The 17,496-nt window shown below is 45.1% G+C and overlaps 1 protein-coding gene across 2 annotated transcripts in view; it reads left to right on the top strand.

Annotated features, from left to right (window-relative positions):
• Window positions 1–17,496, top strand: part of LOC118389394 (alpha-1,6-mannosylglycoprotein 6-beta-N-acetylglucosaminyltransferase B-like) — a 182,246-nt gene that overhangs the window by 127,941 nt on the left and 36,809 nt on the right. For both annotated transcript variants that reach the window (XM_052527616.1, XM_052527617.1), the window contains one exon: window positions 3,423–3,554. In XM_052527616.1, the coding sequence (XP_052383576.1) occupies window positions 3,423–3,554 (132 nt within the window). The remainder of the gene's footprint in view (window positions 1–3,422; window positions 3,555–17,496) is intronic.

Genomic DNA, 17,496 nt, shown 5'->3' on the forward strand with positions numbered 1-17,496 from the left:
TAGGAGAATCCTTCCGCCCAGTGGGGTATAGCAGAAATCAGTGAAGGCAAGGGTTTTGGGTTGCGGTAGATTCCTTTTATTTTTAAATGGTAAGGAGTTTGGAATGTTGTGGGGGAATCAATGGTAGGATCACTGTACCGTGGAGAGAGCAATGTGTGTGAGAGACACACACACTGACACACAGAAGTAGACCGCACACACACACTGACACACAGAAGTAGACCGCACACACTCACACACTGACACACAGAAGTAGACCACACACACACACACACTGACACACAGAAGTAGACCACACACACACACACACACACACACACACACACACACACATCCTCTCTCACACAGGCTCCAACTATCACTCTTCCTTAATAATGCAAAAAACTAAACCACCCACTGGCAGGGATTCTCTCTGCATCTCTCTCTCTCTGACACACACTCCTCTTTCGTCCTCTCCCTCGCTCCTCTCATCTCTGAAACAGACACGTCTCCCCGGTCGGTGCCCCTTTGACCGTATGATGTGTAGATCTCCTTCTTTTTCTGATGCTGTTGCCCGCTCACTGTTCTGGCCATCTGCTACTCATACAGTTTGGATCACACAACTGAACGGTGCTTCACCCTCATCCTCAACGCAGTGCTGTCGTTTGATCTAGCTGATTGATTGATGTTTCATTGTGTTTCTCTAATGCTCGGGGGCTTGGAAGCAGGTTCAACGTCTCTCTCGTCATAGTACGATAATGAGTTGGTGGTTTATTCAAAGTGAGTTACTGTGAATGCAGTACAGGAACGAAGGTGTTTTGACCTGACCAGGATCGACTTTTGACCCTACATTCCAGGGCACAGTGTTTCCTGGTCAGGGTCATGTGGTCAGTGACTCCTGGTCTGAAGTATACAACAGGTGCCCATGCAGGCATCTAGCAGCCCAGCAGGTAGACTTGTGGTTAAAGCTGGTGCCAATATCTGAGCTGACAAGGTAGAAAATCGGCCTATGTGCCCTTGAGCAAGCCACTTCACCCTAATTTTCTCCAGGGGCGCCGTACTACTATGGCTGACCCTGTAAATCAACACTTTTCACTGCACCGATCCCGTGTATGTGACAATAACACATTTAAATCTCATAACCTTCTTCAGCCAACTGATCAATGGAAACCATAGTTAATGTAACCTCTGCTCTGTCTGTGTGCTGTGTGTTTGAAACACACAGTAGTTAATGTAACCTCTGCTCTGTCTGTGTGCTGTGTGTTTGAAACACACAGTAGTTAATGTAACCTCTGCTCTGTCTGTGTGCTGTGTGTTTGAAACACACGGTAGTTAATGTGGGTGGTCCTGTAGCTCAGTTGGTAGAGCATGGTGCTTGTAACGCCAGGGTAGTGGGTTCGATCCCGGGACCACCCATACGTAGAATGTATGCACACATGACTGTAAGTCGCTTTGGATAAAAGCGTCTGCTAAATGGCATATATATTATTATTATTATATTATAATGTAACCTCTGCTCTGTCTGTGTGCTGTGTGTTTCAAACACACGGTAGTTAACATAACCTCTGCTCTTTGTTTGAACCATACAGTAGTTCATGTCACCTCTGCTCTGTGTGTTTGAAACATACAGTAGTTAATGTAACCTCTGCTCTGTGTGTTTGAAACATACAGTAGTTAATGTAACCTCGAACAAACTCCCTCACGACGCCAGGACAGCGGAGTCAATCACCACCTTCCGGAGACACCTGAAACCCCACCTCTTTAAGGAATACCTAGGATAGGATAAAGTAATCCTTCTCACCCCCCCCTTAAAATATTTAGATGCACTATTGTAAAGTGGCTGTTCCACTGGATGTCATAAGGTGAATGCACCAATTTGTAAGTCGCTCTGGATAAGAGCGTCTGCTAAATGACTTAAATGTAAATGTAAATGTTAATGTACCCTCTGCTCTGTGTGTTTGAATCATACAGTAGTTAATGTAAACTCTGCTCTGTGTGTTTGAACCATACAGTAGTTAATGTAACCTCAGCTCTGTGTGTTTGAACCGTACAGTAGTTAATGTAACCCCTGCTCTGTGTGTTTGAACCATACAGTAGTTAATGTAACCTCTGCTCTGTGTGTTTGAACCATACAGTAGTTAATGTAACCTCTGCTCTGTGTGTTTGAACCGTACAGTAGTTCATGTAACCCCTGCTCTGTGTGTTTGAACCATACAGTAGTTCATGTAACCCCTGCTTTGTGTGTTTGAACCGTACAGTAGTTCTTGTAACCTAATATAATATAATAATATATGCCATTTAGCAGACACTTTTATCCAAAGCGACTTACAGTCATGTGTGCATACATTCTACATATGGGTGGTCCCGGGAATCGAACCCACTACCCTGGCGTTACAAGCGCCATGCTCGACCAACTGTGCTACAGAAGGACCACCACTGCTCTGTGTGTTTGAACCATACAGTAGTTCATGTAACCTCTGCTCTGTGTGTTTGAAACATACAGTAGTTCATGTAACCCCTGCTCTGTGTGTTTGAACCGTACAGTAGTTAATGTAACCCCTGCTCTGTGTGTTTGAACCGTACAGTAGTTAATGTAACCTCTGCTCTGTGTGTTTGAAACATACAGTAGTTAATGTAACCTCTGCTCTGTGTGTTTGAACCATACAGTAGTTAATGTAACCTCTGCTCTGTGTGTTTGAACCATACAGTAGTTCATGTAACCCCTGCTCTGTGTGTTTGAACCGTACAGTAGTTCATGTAACCTCTGCTCTGTGTGTTTGAACCATACAGTAGTTAATGTAACCTCTGCTCTGTGTGTTTGAGCCATACAGTAGTTCATGTAACCTCTGCTCTGTGTGTTTGAACCATACAGTAGTTCATGTAACCCCTGCTCTGTGTGTTTGAACCGTACAGTAGTTCATGTAACCCCTGATCTGTGTGTTTGAACCGTACAGTAGTTCATGTAACCTCTGCTCTGTGTGTTTGAACCGTACAGTAGTTCATTTAACCCCTGCTCTGTGTGTTTGAACCGTACAGTAGTTCATGTAACCCCTGCTCTGTGTGTTTGAACCGTACAGTAGTTCATTTAACCCTGCTCTGTGTGTTTGAACCGTACAGTAGTTCATTTAACCCCTGCTCTGTGTGTTTGAACCGTACAGTAGTTCATTTAACCCCTGCTCTGTGTGTTTGAACCGTACAGTAGTTCATGTAACCTCTGCTCTGTGTGTTTGAACCATACAGTAGTTCATGTAACCCCTGCTCTGTGTGTTTGAACCGTACAGTAGTTCATGTAACCCCTGATCTGTGTGTTTGAACCGTACAGTAGTTCATGTAACCTCTGCTCTGTGTGTTTGAACCATACAGTAGTTCATGTAACCCCTGCTCTGTGTGTTTGAACTGTACAGTAGTTCATGTAACCTCTGCTCTGTGTTTCTGTCTCGTAGATTTCTCGGGGTGCCCCCAGGCAGAGGGAGCTGCCCCTTGACAGGACCTCTGCCCTTTGACCTCATCTACACAGACTACCACGGCATGCAGCAGATGAAGCAGCACATGGGGCTTTCGCTCAAGAGACACAAGTATGTGTGTGTGTGTGTGTGTGTGTGTGTGTGTGTGTGTGTGTGTGTGTGTGTGTGTGTGTGTGTGTGTGTGTGTGCGTGCGTGCGTGCGCACGTACGTACGTGCCAGTGTGTATAATATACATGTGTCTGTGTGTTATCATAGCTCAGGTTTACGGCCTGTGTTTATGAGTCCATAATGGCTGCTTATTAGATGCTACTGAAGTGTCTCTCTGCTCGTAACTCACACAGTTAGTTAATCCCCTATAGGTCAGTAAAACATCCCTCAGTCTCCGGCCAGACTGTCAGTCCTGTCTAATCCTATGATGGAAGGGGAGGAGGAGGCATCAATACAAAAGGACAGCACCACAGCAGTAACAATACACACTCTCTCCATCAATTGAGAATTACATGACAGGTCTTCCTTTTGAAGTCCACACAGGCATAATTGCATTCAGAGAAACACAAACACACACAAAGACAACAAAAAGCACATACAGTTGAAGTCGGAAGTTTACATACACTTAAGTTGGAGTCATTAAAACTTGTTTTCAACCACTCCACAAATGTCTTGTTAACAAACTATAGTTTTGGAAAGTGCATGACACAAGTAATTTTTCCAACAATTGTTTACAGACAGATTATTTCACTAAGTCACTGTATCACAATTCCAGTGGGTCAGAAGTTTACATACACTATGTTGACTGTGCTTTTAAACAGCTTGGAAAATGCCAGAAAATTATGCCATGGCTTTAGAAGCTTCTGATAGGCTAATTTACATCATTTGAGTCAATTGGAGGTGCACCTGTGGATGTATTTCAAGGCCTACCTTCAAACACAGTGCCTCCCTGCTTGACATGAACCAGATACACACAGACATGTTCAGTGCCGTCTGTCTGACATACACCATTGGCAGATTGTTCTGCTCGGCAACAAATTGCACCAACTGGAACGCATACAGCACAACGCTCATACCAGCTCATCTTCTATATACAGTATGCTCCAGCTCAGCTGTCAACAGCTTATTATTGCTGTTGTACTGGTTGGGTTCTGCGTCGAGGTTAACTATCGATCGTAGGGAGGCACTGAGAGGACGAGAGAGCGAGATAGAGGGGAAGAAAGATAGAAGGGAGAGTGCAAATGGAAGAGTGGCAAGCCTCTTGACTCAAACTGACACCAGATAACAGCCGATGCCCACACCATGTATTTTTTAAATCCAATTATGAATGAGGGATGAGAGAGTTTTGGTAGTCGTGCGTGTGTATGAATTTTTGTGTGTGTGTGCGTGTGCGTGTGCGTGTGTGTGTGTGTGCGTGTGCGTAAGACCATGGTAAGTGAACCCTGAAATCCACCCAGCAGCCTCTCTGGCTGTGTATGTGTGTGTGGACGTGTTTAATTATACTTGTGGGGACCAGAAGTCCCCACAGGAATAGTAAACAAACAAAAAGTTAGTCAAATACTATCTCTATGGGATTTAGGGTTAGAATTAGGTTCAGGGTTAGGAGCTTGGGTTAAGTTTAGGGTTATGGTTAGGTTTTGGGGTTAAGTTTAGGGTCAGGCTTAAGGTTAGGGTAAAGCTATTTTGAATGGGGCTGACTTGTGTCACCCCACAAGGTTAGTTGTACAAGATTGTGTGTGTGTGTGCCTGTGTATCACGTTGCAGGGAAGACCCAGATGCAGACAGTGTCGAAGTAACAAAAGTGTATTACTAGAACAGGGGGCAGGCAAAACGACAGGTCTAGGGCAGGCAGAGATCAGTAGTCCAGATCAGAGTCCAAAAGGTATAGAACAGCAGGCAGTCTCAGGGTCAAGGCAGGCACAGGTCAATCTTCCAGTGTGGTGTGACAAGGCACAGAACAGCAGGCAGTCTCAGGGTCAAGGCAGGCACAGGTCAATCTTCCAGTGTGGTGTGACAAGGCACAGAACAGCAGGCAGTCTCAGGGGTCAAGGCAGAAACAGGTCAATCATCCAGTATGGTGTGACAAGGTACAGAACAGCAGGCAGTCTCAGGGTCAAGGCAGAAACAGGTCAATCATCCAGTATGGTGTGACAAGGTACAGAACAGCAGGCAGTCTCAGGGGTTAAGGCAGGCACAGGTCAATCATCCAGTGTGGTGTGACAAGGCACAGAACAGCAGGCAGTCTCAGGGGTCAAGGCAGAAACAGGTCAATCATCCAGTATGGTGTGACAAGGTACAGAACAGCAGGCAGTCTCAGGGTCAAGGCAGAAACAGGTCAATCATCCAGTATGGTGTGACAAGGTACAGAACAGCAGGCAGTCTCAGGGTCAAGGCAGAAACAGGTCAATCATCCAGTGTGGTGTGACAAGGTACAGAACAGCAGGCAGTCTCAGGGGTCAAGGCAGGCACAGGTCAATCATCCAGTATGGTGTGACAAGGTACAGAACAGCAGGCAGTCTCAGGGGTCAAGGCAGAAACAGGTCAATCATCCAGTATGGTGTGACAAGGTACAGAACAGCAGGCAGTCTCAGGGTCAAGGCAGAAACAGGTCAATCATCCAGAATGGTGTGACAAGGTACAGAACAGCAGGCAGTCTCAGGGTCAGAGCATGCACAGGTCAATCTTCCAGTGTGGTGTGACAAGGTACAGAACAGCAGGCAGGCTTAGAGTAGGCAGGATGGTCAAAACCCGTAAAACTATAAAACAGGAACTAGAAACAGGCAGGAGCAAGGGGAAAACGGCTGGTAGACGTGACGAACAAAAACAACTGGCAACACAGAGAGCACAGGCATAAATACACTGGGGATAATGGGGAAGATGAGCGACGCCTGGAGGGGGGTGGAGACCAGCACAAAGACAGGTGAAACAGATCATGGTGTGACAGTGTGTGTGCATGCCTGCCTGCCTGCGTGTGTGTTTGTGACCAAACAACTTTGTCCGACTGGTCGTAATAGTTTGCTGAGGTCAGCAGCTCTCCCAGACAGTGAGTGGCTGAATGGTTATGGAGCCATGTTGATTTCTGCCTGGCCTTCTCGGATGTGACTTTTAGTGTTGTGAGGCAAAGCGGCACACGTCAATCTCTCCCGATCAATCAAAAGGGTTTGCTGTGTATAAATCAACGTCCTTTTTTCTTTGTACAGCGTGATTTGAGGTTTCGAAATGTAATTAATATCGTAGTCCTAAACATAGTCAGACGTAGCTATGGTAAACAACCTTTGGTGTTATTCTTTAATAAATCTCTCTGCAACACACAGGGAATAGACTATGACATGTACGACCCATTCCCTACATGGTACATTACATGTATAAAGCTCAATATTGATTTGTAAGAAGAACAAACTCCAACGCTTTCTTCCGCACGGTACATCATCATATACATCAAGGCTTTTATACTACAAACATGAATAACTTATCCGTCTAGTCCTCACCTTATTGGAGCCTCATACGCTTTAAAGGATGAAGTAGGCTTTAGACACAGACTTTTCTCCCCTACTTTAACCCCATATGTAGTAATTTACCCACAATCCCTAGAGGTTTTGTGGACAAGAATGAGATGCGAGCCTTTTATCAGCCCTATCAGCTGAAAGGCATATCATTAATCAAGTGCAGAGCTCCTGGGCCCTTCAGTCTCTGTTTAATTACTTTAGTTTGATGTTGCTCCCAACGTCCAGATGCATTAATAATGCCTGGCCAGCCAATACGCTAGTTTCCTGGGGAGGGAGGGGGAGGTGTGTGTGAGTGCGTTCAGGGGAAGAAGAAGAGGGGGGTCAGTGATAGGAAGAGGGCAGAGGTCTGGTAAAGATGCTGAAAACTGATATTGTGCGGCTTTAAATCACACCTCCCAACTGATCATGGGGGATACACTATTGATCACTATGTACTCCTCAGCCTGAAGTCTCCCCACTTGGGCCAGCTAGCTTTTCGCGTGGCACTGTCTGGCAAGACGCTTAAGGAGAGCGGTCAAGTGTGCTAGCAAGGCAGAGATCCTGAGTTTGTACCAGGTATGGATCAAATCGGGAGGAAGTGGTACTCACTAAGCAAGCAGTGTGATGTCCTTTACATACGCATGGTGAATTTACTGCTCTGGTAGAGCAGAGCTAGAAGAGGACTGCGAGGGTATACATACACGGGTGCGCACACACACAGAAAATGTTACGTAAGCAGACACACTTACTCAGAAACCCAGGCCATTTCTCACCATAAAATGGCGCCGGAGGAGATGGCCGTCGTTTTACGGTCTCCTAACCAATTGTGCTATTATGTGTTTTTTTCTCTCAAAATTTGTAAATGATTTTGTACATAATGTTTCTGCAACCGTATCTTACGAAAGAAAAGAGCTTCTGGATGTCAGGACAGCGATCACGATATTCTCCAACCACCCCACAGGGCAGACATCCCAATTATTCGCAAAAGGAAGCGACGCAGAGGACGAAGAGCCGGATGCCTCGTCCGGACCCGCAGAAGACAACTAGTAAAGCTGCCATTTACCGTAAATATTACTCGCCAATGTGCAATCATTGGACAATAAACTAGACGAGGTAAGATCACAAATATTCACTGCACCGGCAGAATAGAACAGCACACTCCGGTAAGACGAGGGGGTGCGGTCTGTGCATATTTGTAAACAACAGCTGGTGCACGAAATCTAAGGAAGTCTCTAGATTTTGCTCGCTTGAAGTTGAGTATATTGTGATAAACTGCAGGCCACATTACTTGCCTAGAGAGTTCTCAGCTATACTTTTCGTGGCTGTTTATTTACTACCACAGACAGATGCTGGCGCTAAAACCGCACTCAGTCAGCTGTATAAGGAAATAAGCAAACAGGAAACCACTCACCCAGAGGCAGCGCTCCTAGTGGCTGGAGACTTAAATCAGTTCTACCAAATCTCTATCAACATGTTAAATGTGAAGGGCCTCCCGGGTGACGCAGTGGTCTAGGGCATTGCAGTGCTAGCTGTGCCACCAGAGACTCTGGGTTTCGCGCCCAGGCTCTGTCGCACAATTGGCCTAGCGTCGTCCGGGTTAGGGAGGGTTTGGCTGGTAGGGATATCCTTGTCTCATCGCGCACCAGCGACTCCTGTGGCGGGCCAGGCGCAGTGCGCACTAACCAGGTCACCAGGTGCACAGTGTTTTGTTTCCTCCAACACATTGGTGCGGCTGTCGTCCGGGTTGGATGCGCGCTGTGTTAAGAAGCCGTGCGGCTTGGTTGGGTTGTGTTTCGGAGGACGCATAGACGCCTGGCTTTCGACCTTCGTCTCCCCTGAGCCCGTACGGGACTTGTAGCGATGAGAAAAGATAGTAACTACTAACAATTGGATACCACGAAATTGGGGAGAAAATGGGGTAAAATATTAAAATAAACTTGTTAAATGTGCAACCAGAGGGAAAAAAAATTCTAGATCACCTGTACTCCACACACAGAGACGCATACAAAGCTCTCCTTCGCCCTCCATTTGGTAAATCCGACCACAACTCTATCCTCCTGATTCCTGCTTACAAGCAAAAATTAAAGCAGGAAGCACCAGTGACTCTGTCTATAAAAAAATGGTCAGATGAAGCAGATGCTAAACTACAGAACATGTTCCGGGATTCTTCCGATGACATTGAGGAATACACCACATCAGTCACTGGCTTTATCAATAAGGGCATTGAGGACGTCGTCCCCACAGTACGTACATACCCCAACCAGAAGCCATGGATTACAGGCAACATTCGCACTGAGCTAAAGGGTAGAGCTGCCGCTTTCAAGGTGCGGGACTCTAACCCGGAAGCTTACAAGAAATCCCACCATGCCCTGCGACGAAGCATCAAACAGGCAGAGCGTCAATACAGGGCTAAGATTGAATCATACTACACTGGCTCCGACACTCGTCGGATGTGGCAGGGCTTGCAAACTGTTACAGACTACAAAGGGAAGCACAGCCGCGAGCTGCCCAGTGACACAAACCTACCAGACGAGCTATATCACTTCTATGCTCGCTTCGAGGCAAGCAACACTGAGGCATGCATGATAGCATCAGCTGTTCCGGACGACTGTGTGATCACGCTCTGCATAGCCGACATGAGTAAGACCATTAAACAGGTCAACATACACAAGGCTGCGGGGCCAGACGGATTACCAGGACGTGTGCTCCGGGCATGTGCTGACCAGCTGGCAGGTGTCTTCACTGACATTTTCAACATGTCCCTGATTGAGTCTGTAATACCAACATGCTTCAAGCAGACCACCATAGGCCCTGTGCCCAAGAACACAAAGGAAACCTGCCTAAATGACTACAGACCCGTAGCACTCACGTCCGTAGCCATGAAGTGCTTTGAAAGGCTGGTAATGGCTCACATCAACACCATTATCCCAGAAACCCTAGACCCACTCCAATTTGCATACCGCCCAAACAGATCCACAGATGATGCAATCTCTATTGCACTCCACACGGCCCTTTCGCACCTGGACAAAAGGAACACCTATGTGAGAATGCTGTTCATTGACTGCAGCTCAGCTTTCAACACCATAGTACCCTCAATGCTCATCACCAAGCTAAGGATCCTGGGACTAAACACCTCCCTCTGCAACTGGATCCTGGACTTCCTGACATGCCGCCCAGGTGGTGAGGGTAGGTAGCAATACATCTTCAACGCTGATCCTCAACACTGGAGCTCCCCAGGGGTGTGTGCTCAGTCTCCTCCTGTACTCCCTGTTCACCCACGACTGCATGGCCAGGCACGACTCCAACACCATCATTAAGTTTGCTGATGACACAACAGTGGTAGGCCTGATCACCGACAACGACAAGACAGCCTATAGGGAGGAAGTCAGAGACCTGGCTGGGTGGTGCCAGAATAACACCCTATCCCTCAACATAACCAAGACTAAGGAGATGATTGTGGACTACAGGAAAAGGAGCACCGAGCACGTCCCCATTCTCATTGACGGGGCTGTAGTAGAGCAGGTTGAGAACTTCAAAATCCTTGGTGTCCACATCAACAACAAACTAGATTGGTCCAAACACACCAAGACAGTCGTGAAGAGGGCACAACAAAACCTATTCCCCCTCAGGAATCTAAAAAGATTTGTCATGGGTCCTGAGATCCTCAAAAGGTTCTACAGCTGCAACATCGAGAGCATCCTGACCAGTTGCATCACTGCCTGGTACGGCAATTGCTCGGCCTCTGACCGCAAGGCACTTCAGAGGGTAGTGCATACGGCCCAGTACATCACTGGGGCAAAGCTGCCTGCCATCCACCGCCTCTACACCAGGCGGTGTCAGAGGAAGGCCCTAAAAATTGTCAACGACCCAAGCCACCCCAGTCATAGACTGTTCTCTCTACTACCACATGGCAAGCGGTACAGGAGTGCCAAGTCTAGGACAAAAAGTCTTCACAACAGTTTTTACCCCCAAGCCATAAGACTCCTGAACAGGTAACCAAATGGTTAACCGGACTTTTTGCATTGTGTTCCACCCCCCAATCCCTCTTTTACGCACCATTGGTTAGAGCCTGTAAGTAAGCATTTCACTGTAAGGTTTACACCTGTCGTATTCGGCGCATGTGACAAATAAACTTTGTTATGATTTGCCCTCACAAACTTACTCACCTCATAAACGGCTCCTGGGAGCACTGATCACAGTATTTACAAGCCCCTGTTAATTTTTCCCCCTTTTTGACCCAGATAGCATAATGTACACTGAGTGGACAAATCATTAGGAACACCTTTCATAATATTGAGTTGCACCCCCTTTTGCCCTCAGAACAGCCTCAATTCATTGGGGCATAGACTCCACAAGGTGTCTAAAGTATTCCGCAGGGATGCTGGACCATGTTGGCTCCAATGCTTCTCAAATTTGTGTCAAGATGTCTGGATGTACTTTGGGTGGTGGACAATTCTTGATAAACACGTTGCAGTTCTTGACACACTCAAACCGGTGCGCCTGGCACCTACTACCATACCCCGTTCAAAGGCATTTAAATACTTTGTCTTGCCCATTCACTTTCTGGATGGCACACATACACAATCCATGTCTCACTTGTCTCAAGGCTTAAAAATTATTCTTTAACCTGTCTCCTCCCCTTTACACTGATTGAAGGGGATTTAACAAGTGACATCAATAAGGGATACTAGCTTTTACCTGGATCCACCTGGTCAGTCTACTGCAGGGGTTCTTACACTTTTTCAGCCTGGGACCCAAATTAGAAATGTTGTGTTTTCCTGGGACCCAAGCTTAGGAAAATATGCAACTATACGTAAATATTCAGTACATTTCATTGCCTTTATGCTTAAATAAATGTAATATAGACAAACAAATAACAATGAAATCCCCATAAATATCTGTTCATGTTTTCCCCCCATTAAAACCCCATTATATCTGTCTAGGTTGGAACTTTTGCTGTTAAAATACAATAAATAAATTCATTCTGAACTCGAATAAACAGAGTGGTCACATCACACAGATGCTTAAATAACAGAACACACACACACCTACAAACACACACACACACACACACACAGGCTTTTTGATAGTGCAACCCTGAGCAACAGTACAGATGAAAAATGATCAGGCCTACTGTACATTACTGTAGAAATGATTGTTGAAAGAAAGTCATGGTTGGAACTGTTTCTGTTAAAATACAATACATCTTTTTTTATTCTGAACTGGAATAAAGTGATTGATCACATCACACAGATGTAGCCCAGAAAACACACACAAACACACAGTCCTAATGAGAGGTTGTTTTCAACAAGCATGTCTATTCTGGATGCAGTTTTTCACAGTGCAACACTGAGGTCATGCTCAGCATTGACACTGTTTCTGTACTTGAGAACCCTGACTCACATAGGTATGTGGTGATAAACTGGATCAGAACATCTACTGCTTTCTCAGTCAGGCAGGAGACCACTTCCTGCTATAGATGAACAACCCAGAACTGTATGAGTGTTTGACTCAAAAAGCATATTGTTTCAATCAGTTCATTCCAGTTAAGAATAACAATTATTATTGTATTTTAACAGCAACACTTCCAACCTAGACTAGTTTTCAAAAATAATTTCTACAGTAAAATGTACAGTAGGCCTGATAATGTTTAATCTTCATCTGTACTGTTACTTAGGGTTGCACTATCAGTAGCTTGCCTGCTTTGGAGAATGTTAGCTATTAGCTGTGTACAAGGCCAGGGGATTTAGTTAGTACTCCCTTATTACTGCGTATCGCCTGTTATAAAATGACAACAATGCCTTGCTAGCTGACTTCCACTGTCGAAGCACTGTTTCCTGCAGCATTCTGCCCTGTTCTGAAAGAACTCTCTGGGTTTACAGTCATGTTGTGGATGTTTGGTCAGGACGTGTCGTTTTATTAATTTGTTCGTGATGCGAGTCTCATTACTGAGCACTTCCACACACAAAACACATTGTGGGCGCTCCTCGTTATTTCTCAAAGTTTGTGTGAAAGACACAAAGTCATCACTGTATTTGCGTTTCATGACGATTGAGCTCAGTCAGAACTTGTGGCTGGCATGAATCCATTTTATGACAGCTGTGAGTTGATGGTGAGTGGGAATAACAAGCGCTGCAGCGTGTGGGTCACGGAGTTATCTTCAAGTCAACCGCAGAAAAAAATCCGGTAAACCACAAAGCACACGGGCATCTCCCTCTACCTCTCCCATTCGCGCAGCTGCCAAACTGATTGAGCACTGAACCGAGAGCGCAGTTGCCCAAATAAATTCCAGTAATTAATGAAATAATTATACATTTACGCCGCGACCCACGTCACGACCCATACTTTAAGAAACACTGGTCTACTATATGTCATGGAAAGAACAGGTGTTCCTAATGTTTTGTATACTCAGTGTATTAGAAACGGAATATTTGTCTATATCAGTGGTTTGTGATGTAGGACACATATTTATCTATGTCAGTGGTTTGTGATGTAGAACACATATTTATCTATGTCAGTGGTTTGTGATGTAGAACACATATTTATCTATGTCAGTGGATTGTGATGTAGAACAAATATTTCTCTATCAGTGGTTTGTGATGTAGAACACGTGTATCTATATCAGTGGTTTGTGATGTGGAACACATTTATCTGTCAGTGGTTTGTGATGTAGAACACGTGTATCTATATCAGTGGTTTGTGATGTAGAACATATTTATCTATATCAGTGGTTTGTGATGTAGAACACATGTATCTATATCAGTGGTTTTTGATGTAGAACACATGTATCTAGATCAGGGGTTTGTGATGTAGAACACAGATGTATCTATGTCAGTGGTTTAAACCTCAACGGGAACAGTGGTGGGTGACAGCCTCCTACCCTGTCGTTCCCTAGGGACCTTTTCTGCTACAATCAGCATTTTAACCAAGATTAGTCCCCACTCTGATCCTCTGCTAGATATGCTACCAGATATTCCACCCAGTAACTCCAAAGCCATTTCCCTCCTTCTTTTCATCCCTTCATCCCTCCTTCCCTCCATCCCACCATCGCTTTACACCTCCAGGGTAATCTTATCTGTTGGCAGAAAATGATCCAGTTTTTGAGAGGATAAGGGAGGGAGGGAGGGAGGGAGGGAGGGAGGGAGGGAGGGAAAGGGAGAGAGGGAGGGAAAGAGAGAGAGGGAGGGATGGAGGGATGGAGAGAGGGATGGATGATAGGGAGGGAGGGAGGGAGGGAGGGAGGGAGGGAGGGAGGGAGGGAGGGAGGGAGGGAGGGAGGGAGGGAGGGAGGAGGGAGGGAGGGAGGGAGGGAGGGAGGGAGGGAGGGAGGGAGGGAGGGAGGGAGGGAGGGAGGGAGGGAGGGAGGGAGGGAGGGAGGGAGGGAGGGAGAACTGAAAGTTACATCTCTCATCAATGTTTCATGACTCTGTGAAAGCGGCCCCCTTGACTTACAGCTGCTCAAAGAAGCGTGGCACTTTTTGAGACGCTCCCGTACAGATGAGATGTCGTCTTCAGACGCTCCCTTCAAGATATATCGCTGTCGATCTAATGCCCTGTGCTTATTCGCAGTCTTTCGGTGTAAAACGTGCCAAAGTGTCACAGAAATACCTGCATAACCTTGTGCAGTATGATAAAGATATTATGCCTAAAGTGAAATGTGTATCAATCATGTTCACAAGCTTGAAAATTAGCATCACCAATTAGCATCACAACAGTGCCTTGAATACCCACACAGTAAACACACACTAGACACCGCGTCTCCGAATATAGGCCCAGCGATCCTTGCTGTCGTGTTGACACAATAACAAAACAGTAATAACGTCAGAACAACGTTGCAAGACAATACCCAGTGATTACATGGTGTGAGTCACTGCAGTGTTAAACAGGGCCCACGGTGCAGGCTGTTGTCTTAATGCAGTGAATATGATTTAGTTTGAAATGGAGCCACCACTGCTGACAGGGACACTCCGCATACACTCTGTCAAGGGGGCCTTGGTGACCACTGGTCAGGAATACAGACGCGTTATGAGCTATACATGGAAATATAAGATTCTAACTTCTGTAAAATATGTTATCAGTAGAGTGCAGCTCTGCTTTGTGTTTACGTGAAAAACTGAAACGTATTCTAGCAGAACATTTCAGCCCTGTCTCAAACTGGGAGAACTCATGGGTCTATCCATCCACACGCGCACTCTGCTTGGTATTCCACGGTAACGGAATTACACTTTGACTCTGTTTTTCCCCCCACTTTCAGCCAAACAAAAACCATTGGTTTCAAAGCTTAACAAACTATACAACTATGCAGAAGGATTACTTTGAACAATTTCCACCGAAAATTAAACAAAAACTAATTGAGTGGTCAGAACTGTGCAGATCAAACCGTAACGGATTTGCAGTAAAATATCATTCAGGTTTTTATGTTCCCACATATTCCAATAACAAAATATCTGCTCCGAATTAAGATTCAAAGATGTCAGCAGAAAAAAAGGGGGTGTCAGCTATGTCATGGTAACTTGAGTCAGCTATGTCATGGTAACTTGAGTCAGCTATGTCATGGTACCTTGAGTCAGCTATGTCATGGTAACTTGAGTCAGCTATGTCATGGTAACTTGAGTCAGCTATGTCATGGTAACTTGAGTCAGCTATGTCATGGTAACTTGAGTCAGCTATGTCATGGTAACTTGAGTTAGCTATGTCATTGTAACTTGAGTCAGCTATGTCATGGTAACTTGAGTCAGCTATGTCATGGTAACTTAAGTCAGCTATGTCATGGTAACTTAAGTCAGCTATGTCATGGTAACTTGAGTCAGCTATGTCATGGTAACTTGAGTCAGCTATGTCATGGTAACTTGAGTCAGCTATGTCATGGTAACTTGAGTCAGCTATGTCATGGTAACTTGAGTTAGCTATGTCATGGTAACTTGAGTTAGCTATGTCATGGTAACTTGAGTCAGCTATGTCATGGTAACTTGAGTCAGCTATGTCATGGTAACTTGAGTCAGCTATGTCATGGTAACTTGAGTCAGCTATGTCATGGTAACTTGAGTCAGCTATGTCATGGTAACTTGAGTTAGCTATGTCATGGTAACTTGAGTCAGCTATGTCATGGTAACTTGAGTCAGCTATGTCATGGTAACTTGAGTTAGCTATGTCATGGTAACTTGAGTCAGCTATGTCATGGTAACTTGAGTTAGCTATGTCATGGTAACTTGAGTCAGCTATGTCATGGTAACTTGAGTTAGCTATGTCATGGTAACTTGAGTCAGCTATGTCATGGTAACTTGAGTCAGCTATGTCATGGTAACTTGAGTCAGCTATGTCATGGTAACTTGAGTCAGCTATGTCATGGTAACTTGAGTCAGCTATGTCATGGTAACTTGAGTCAGCTATGTCATGGTAACTTGAGTTAGCTATGTCATGGTAACTTGAGTCAGCTATGTCATGGTAACTTGAGTCAGCTATGTCATGGTAACTTGAGTTAGCAATGTCATGGTAACTTGAGTCAGCTATGTCATGGTAACTTAAGTCAGCTATGTCATGGTAACTTAAGTCAGCTATGTCATGGTAACTTGAGTCAGCTATGTCATGGTAACTTGAGTCAGCTATGTCATGGTAACTTGAGTCAGCTATGTCATGGTAACTTGAGTCAGCTATGTCATGGTAACTTGAGTCAGCTATGTCATGGTAACTTGAGTTAGCTATGTCATGGTAACTTGAGTTAGCTATGTCATGGTAACTTGAGTCAGCTATGTCATGGTAACTTGAGTCAGCTATGTCATGGTAACTTGAGTCAGCTATGTCATGGTAACTTGAGTCAGCTATGTCATGGTAACTTGAGTCAGCTATGTCATGGTAACTTGAGTTAGCTATGTCATGGTAACTTGAGTCAGCTATGTCATGGTAACTTGAGTCAGCTATGTCATGGTAACTTGAGTTAGCTATGTCATGGTAACTTGAGTCAGCTATGTCATGGTAACTTGAGTTAGCTATGTCATGGTAACTTGAGTCAGCTATGTCATGGTAACTTGAGTTAGCTATGTCATGGTAACTTGAGTCAGCTATGTCATGGTAACTTGAGTCAGCTATGTCATGGTAACTTGAGTCAGCTATGTCATGGTAACTTGAGTCAGCTATGTCATGGTAACTTGAGTCAGCTATGTCATGGTAACTTGAGTCAGCTATGTCATGGTAACTTGAGTTAGCTATGTCATGGTAACTTGAGTCAGCTATGTCATGGTAACTTGAGTCAGCTATGTCATGGTAACTTGAGTCAGCTATGTCATGGTAACTTGAGTCAGCTATGTCATGGTAACTTAAGTCAGCTATGTCATGGTAACTTGAGTCAGCTATGTCATGGTAACTTGAGTCAGCTATGTCATGGTAACTTGAGTCAGCTATGTCATGGTAACTTGAGTCAGCTATGTCATGGTAACTTGAGTCAGCTATGTCATGGTAACTTGAGTCAGCTATGTCATGGTAACTTGAGTCAGCTATGTCATGGTAACTTGAGTCAGCTATGTCATGGTAACTTGAGTCAGCTATGTCATGGTAACTTGAGTCAGCTATGTCATGGTAACTT

This window comes from Oncorhynchus keta, chromosome 10 (assembly GCF_023373465.1).
Source record: "Oncorhynchus keta strain PuntledgeMale-10-30-2019 chromosome 10, Oket_V2, whole genome shotgun sequence".
Taxonomy (NCBI): Eukaryota; Metazoa; Chordata; class Actinopteri; order Salmoniformes; family Salmonidae; genus Oncorhynchus; species Oncorhynchus keta.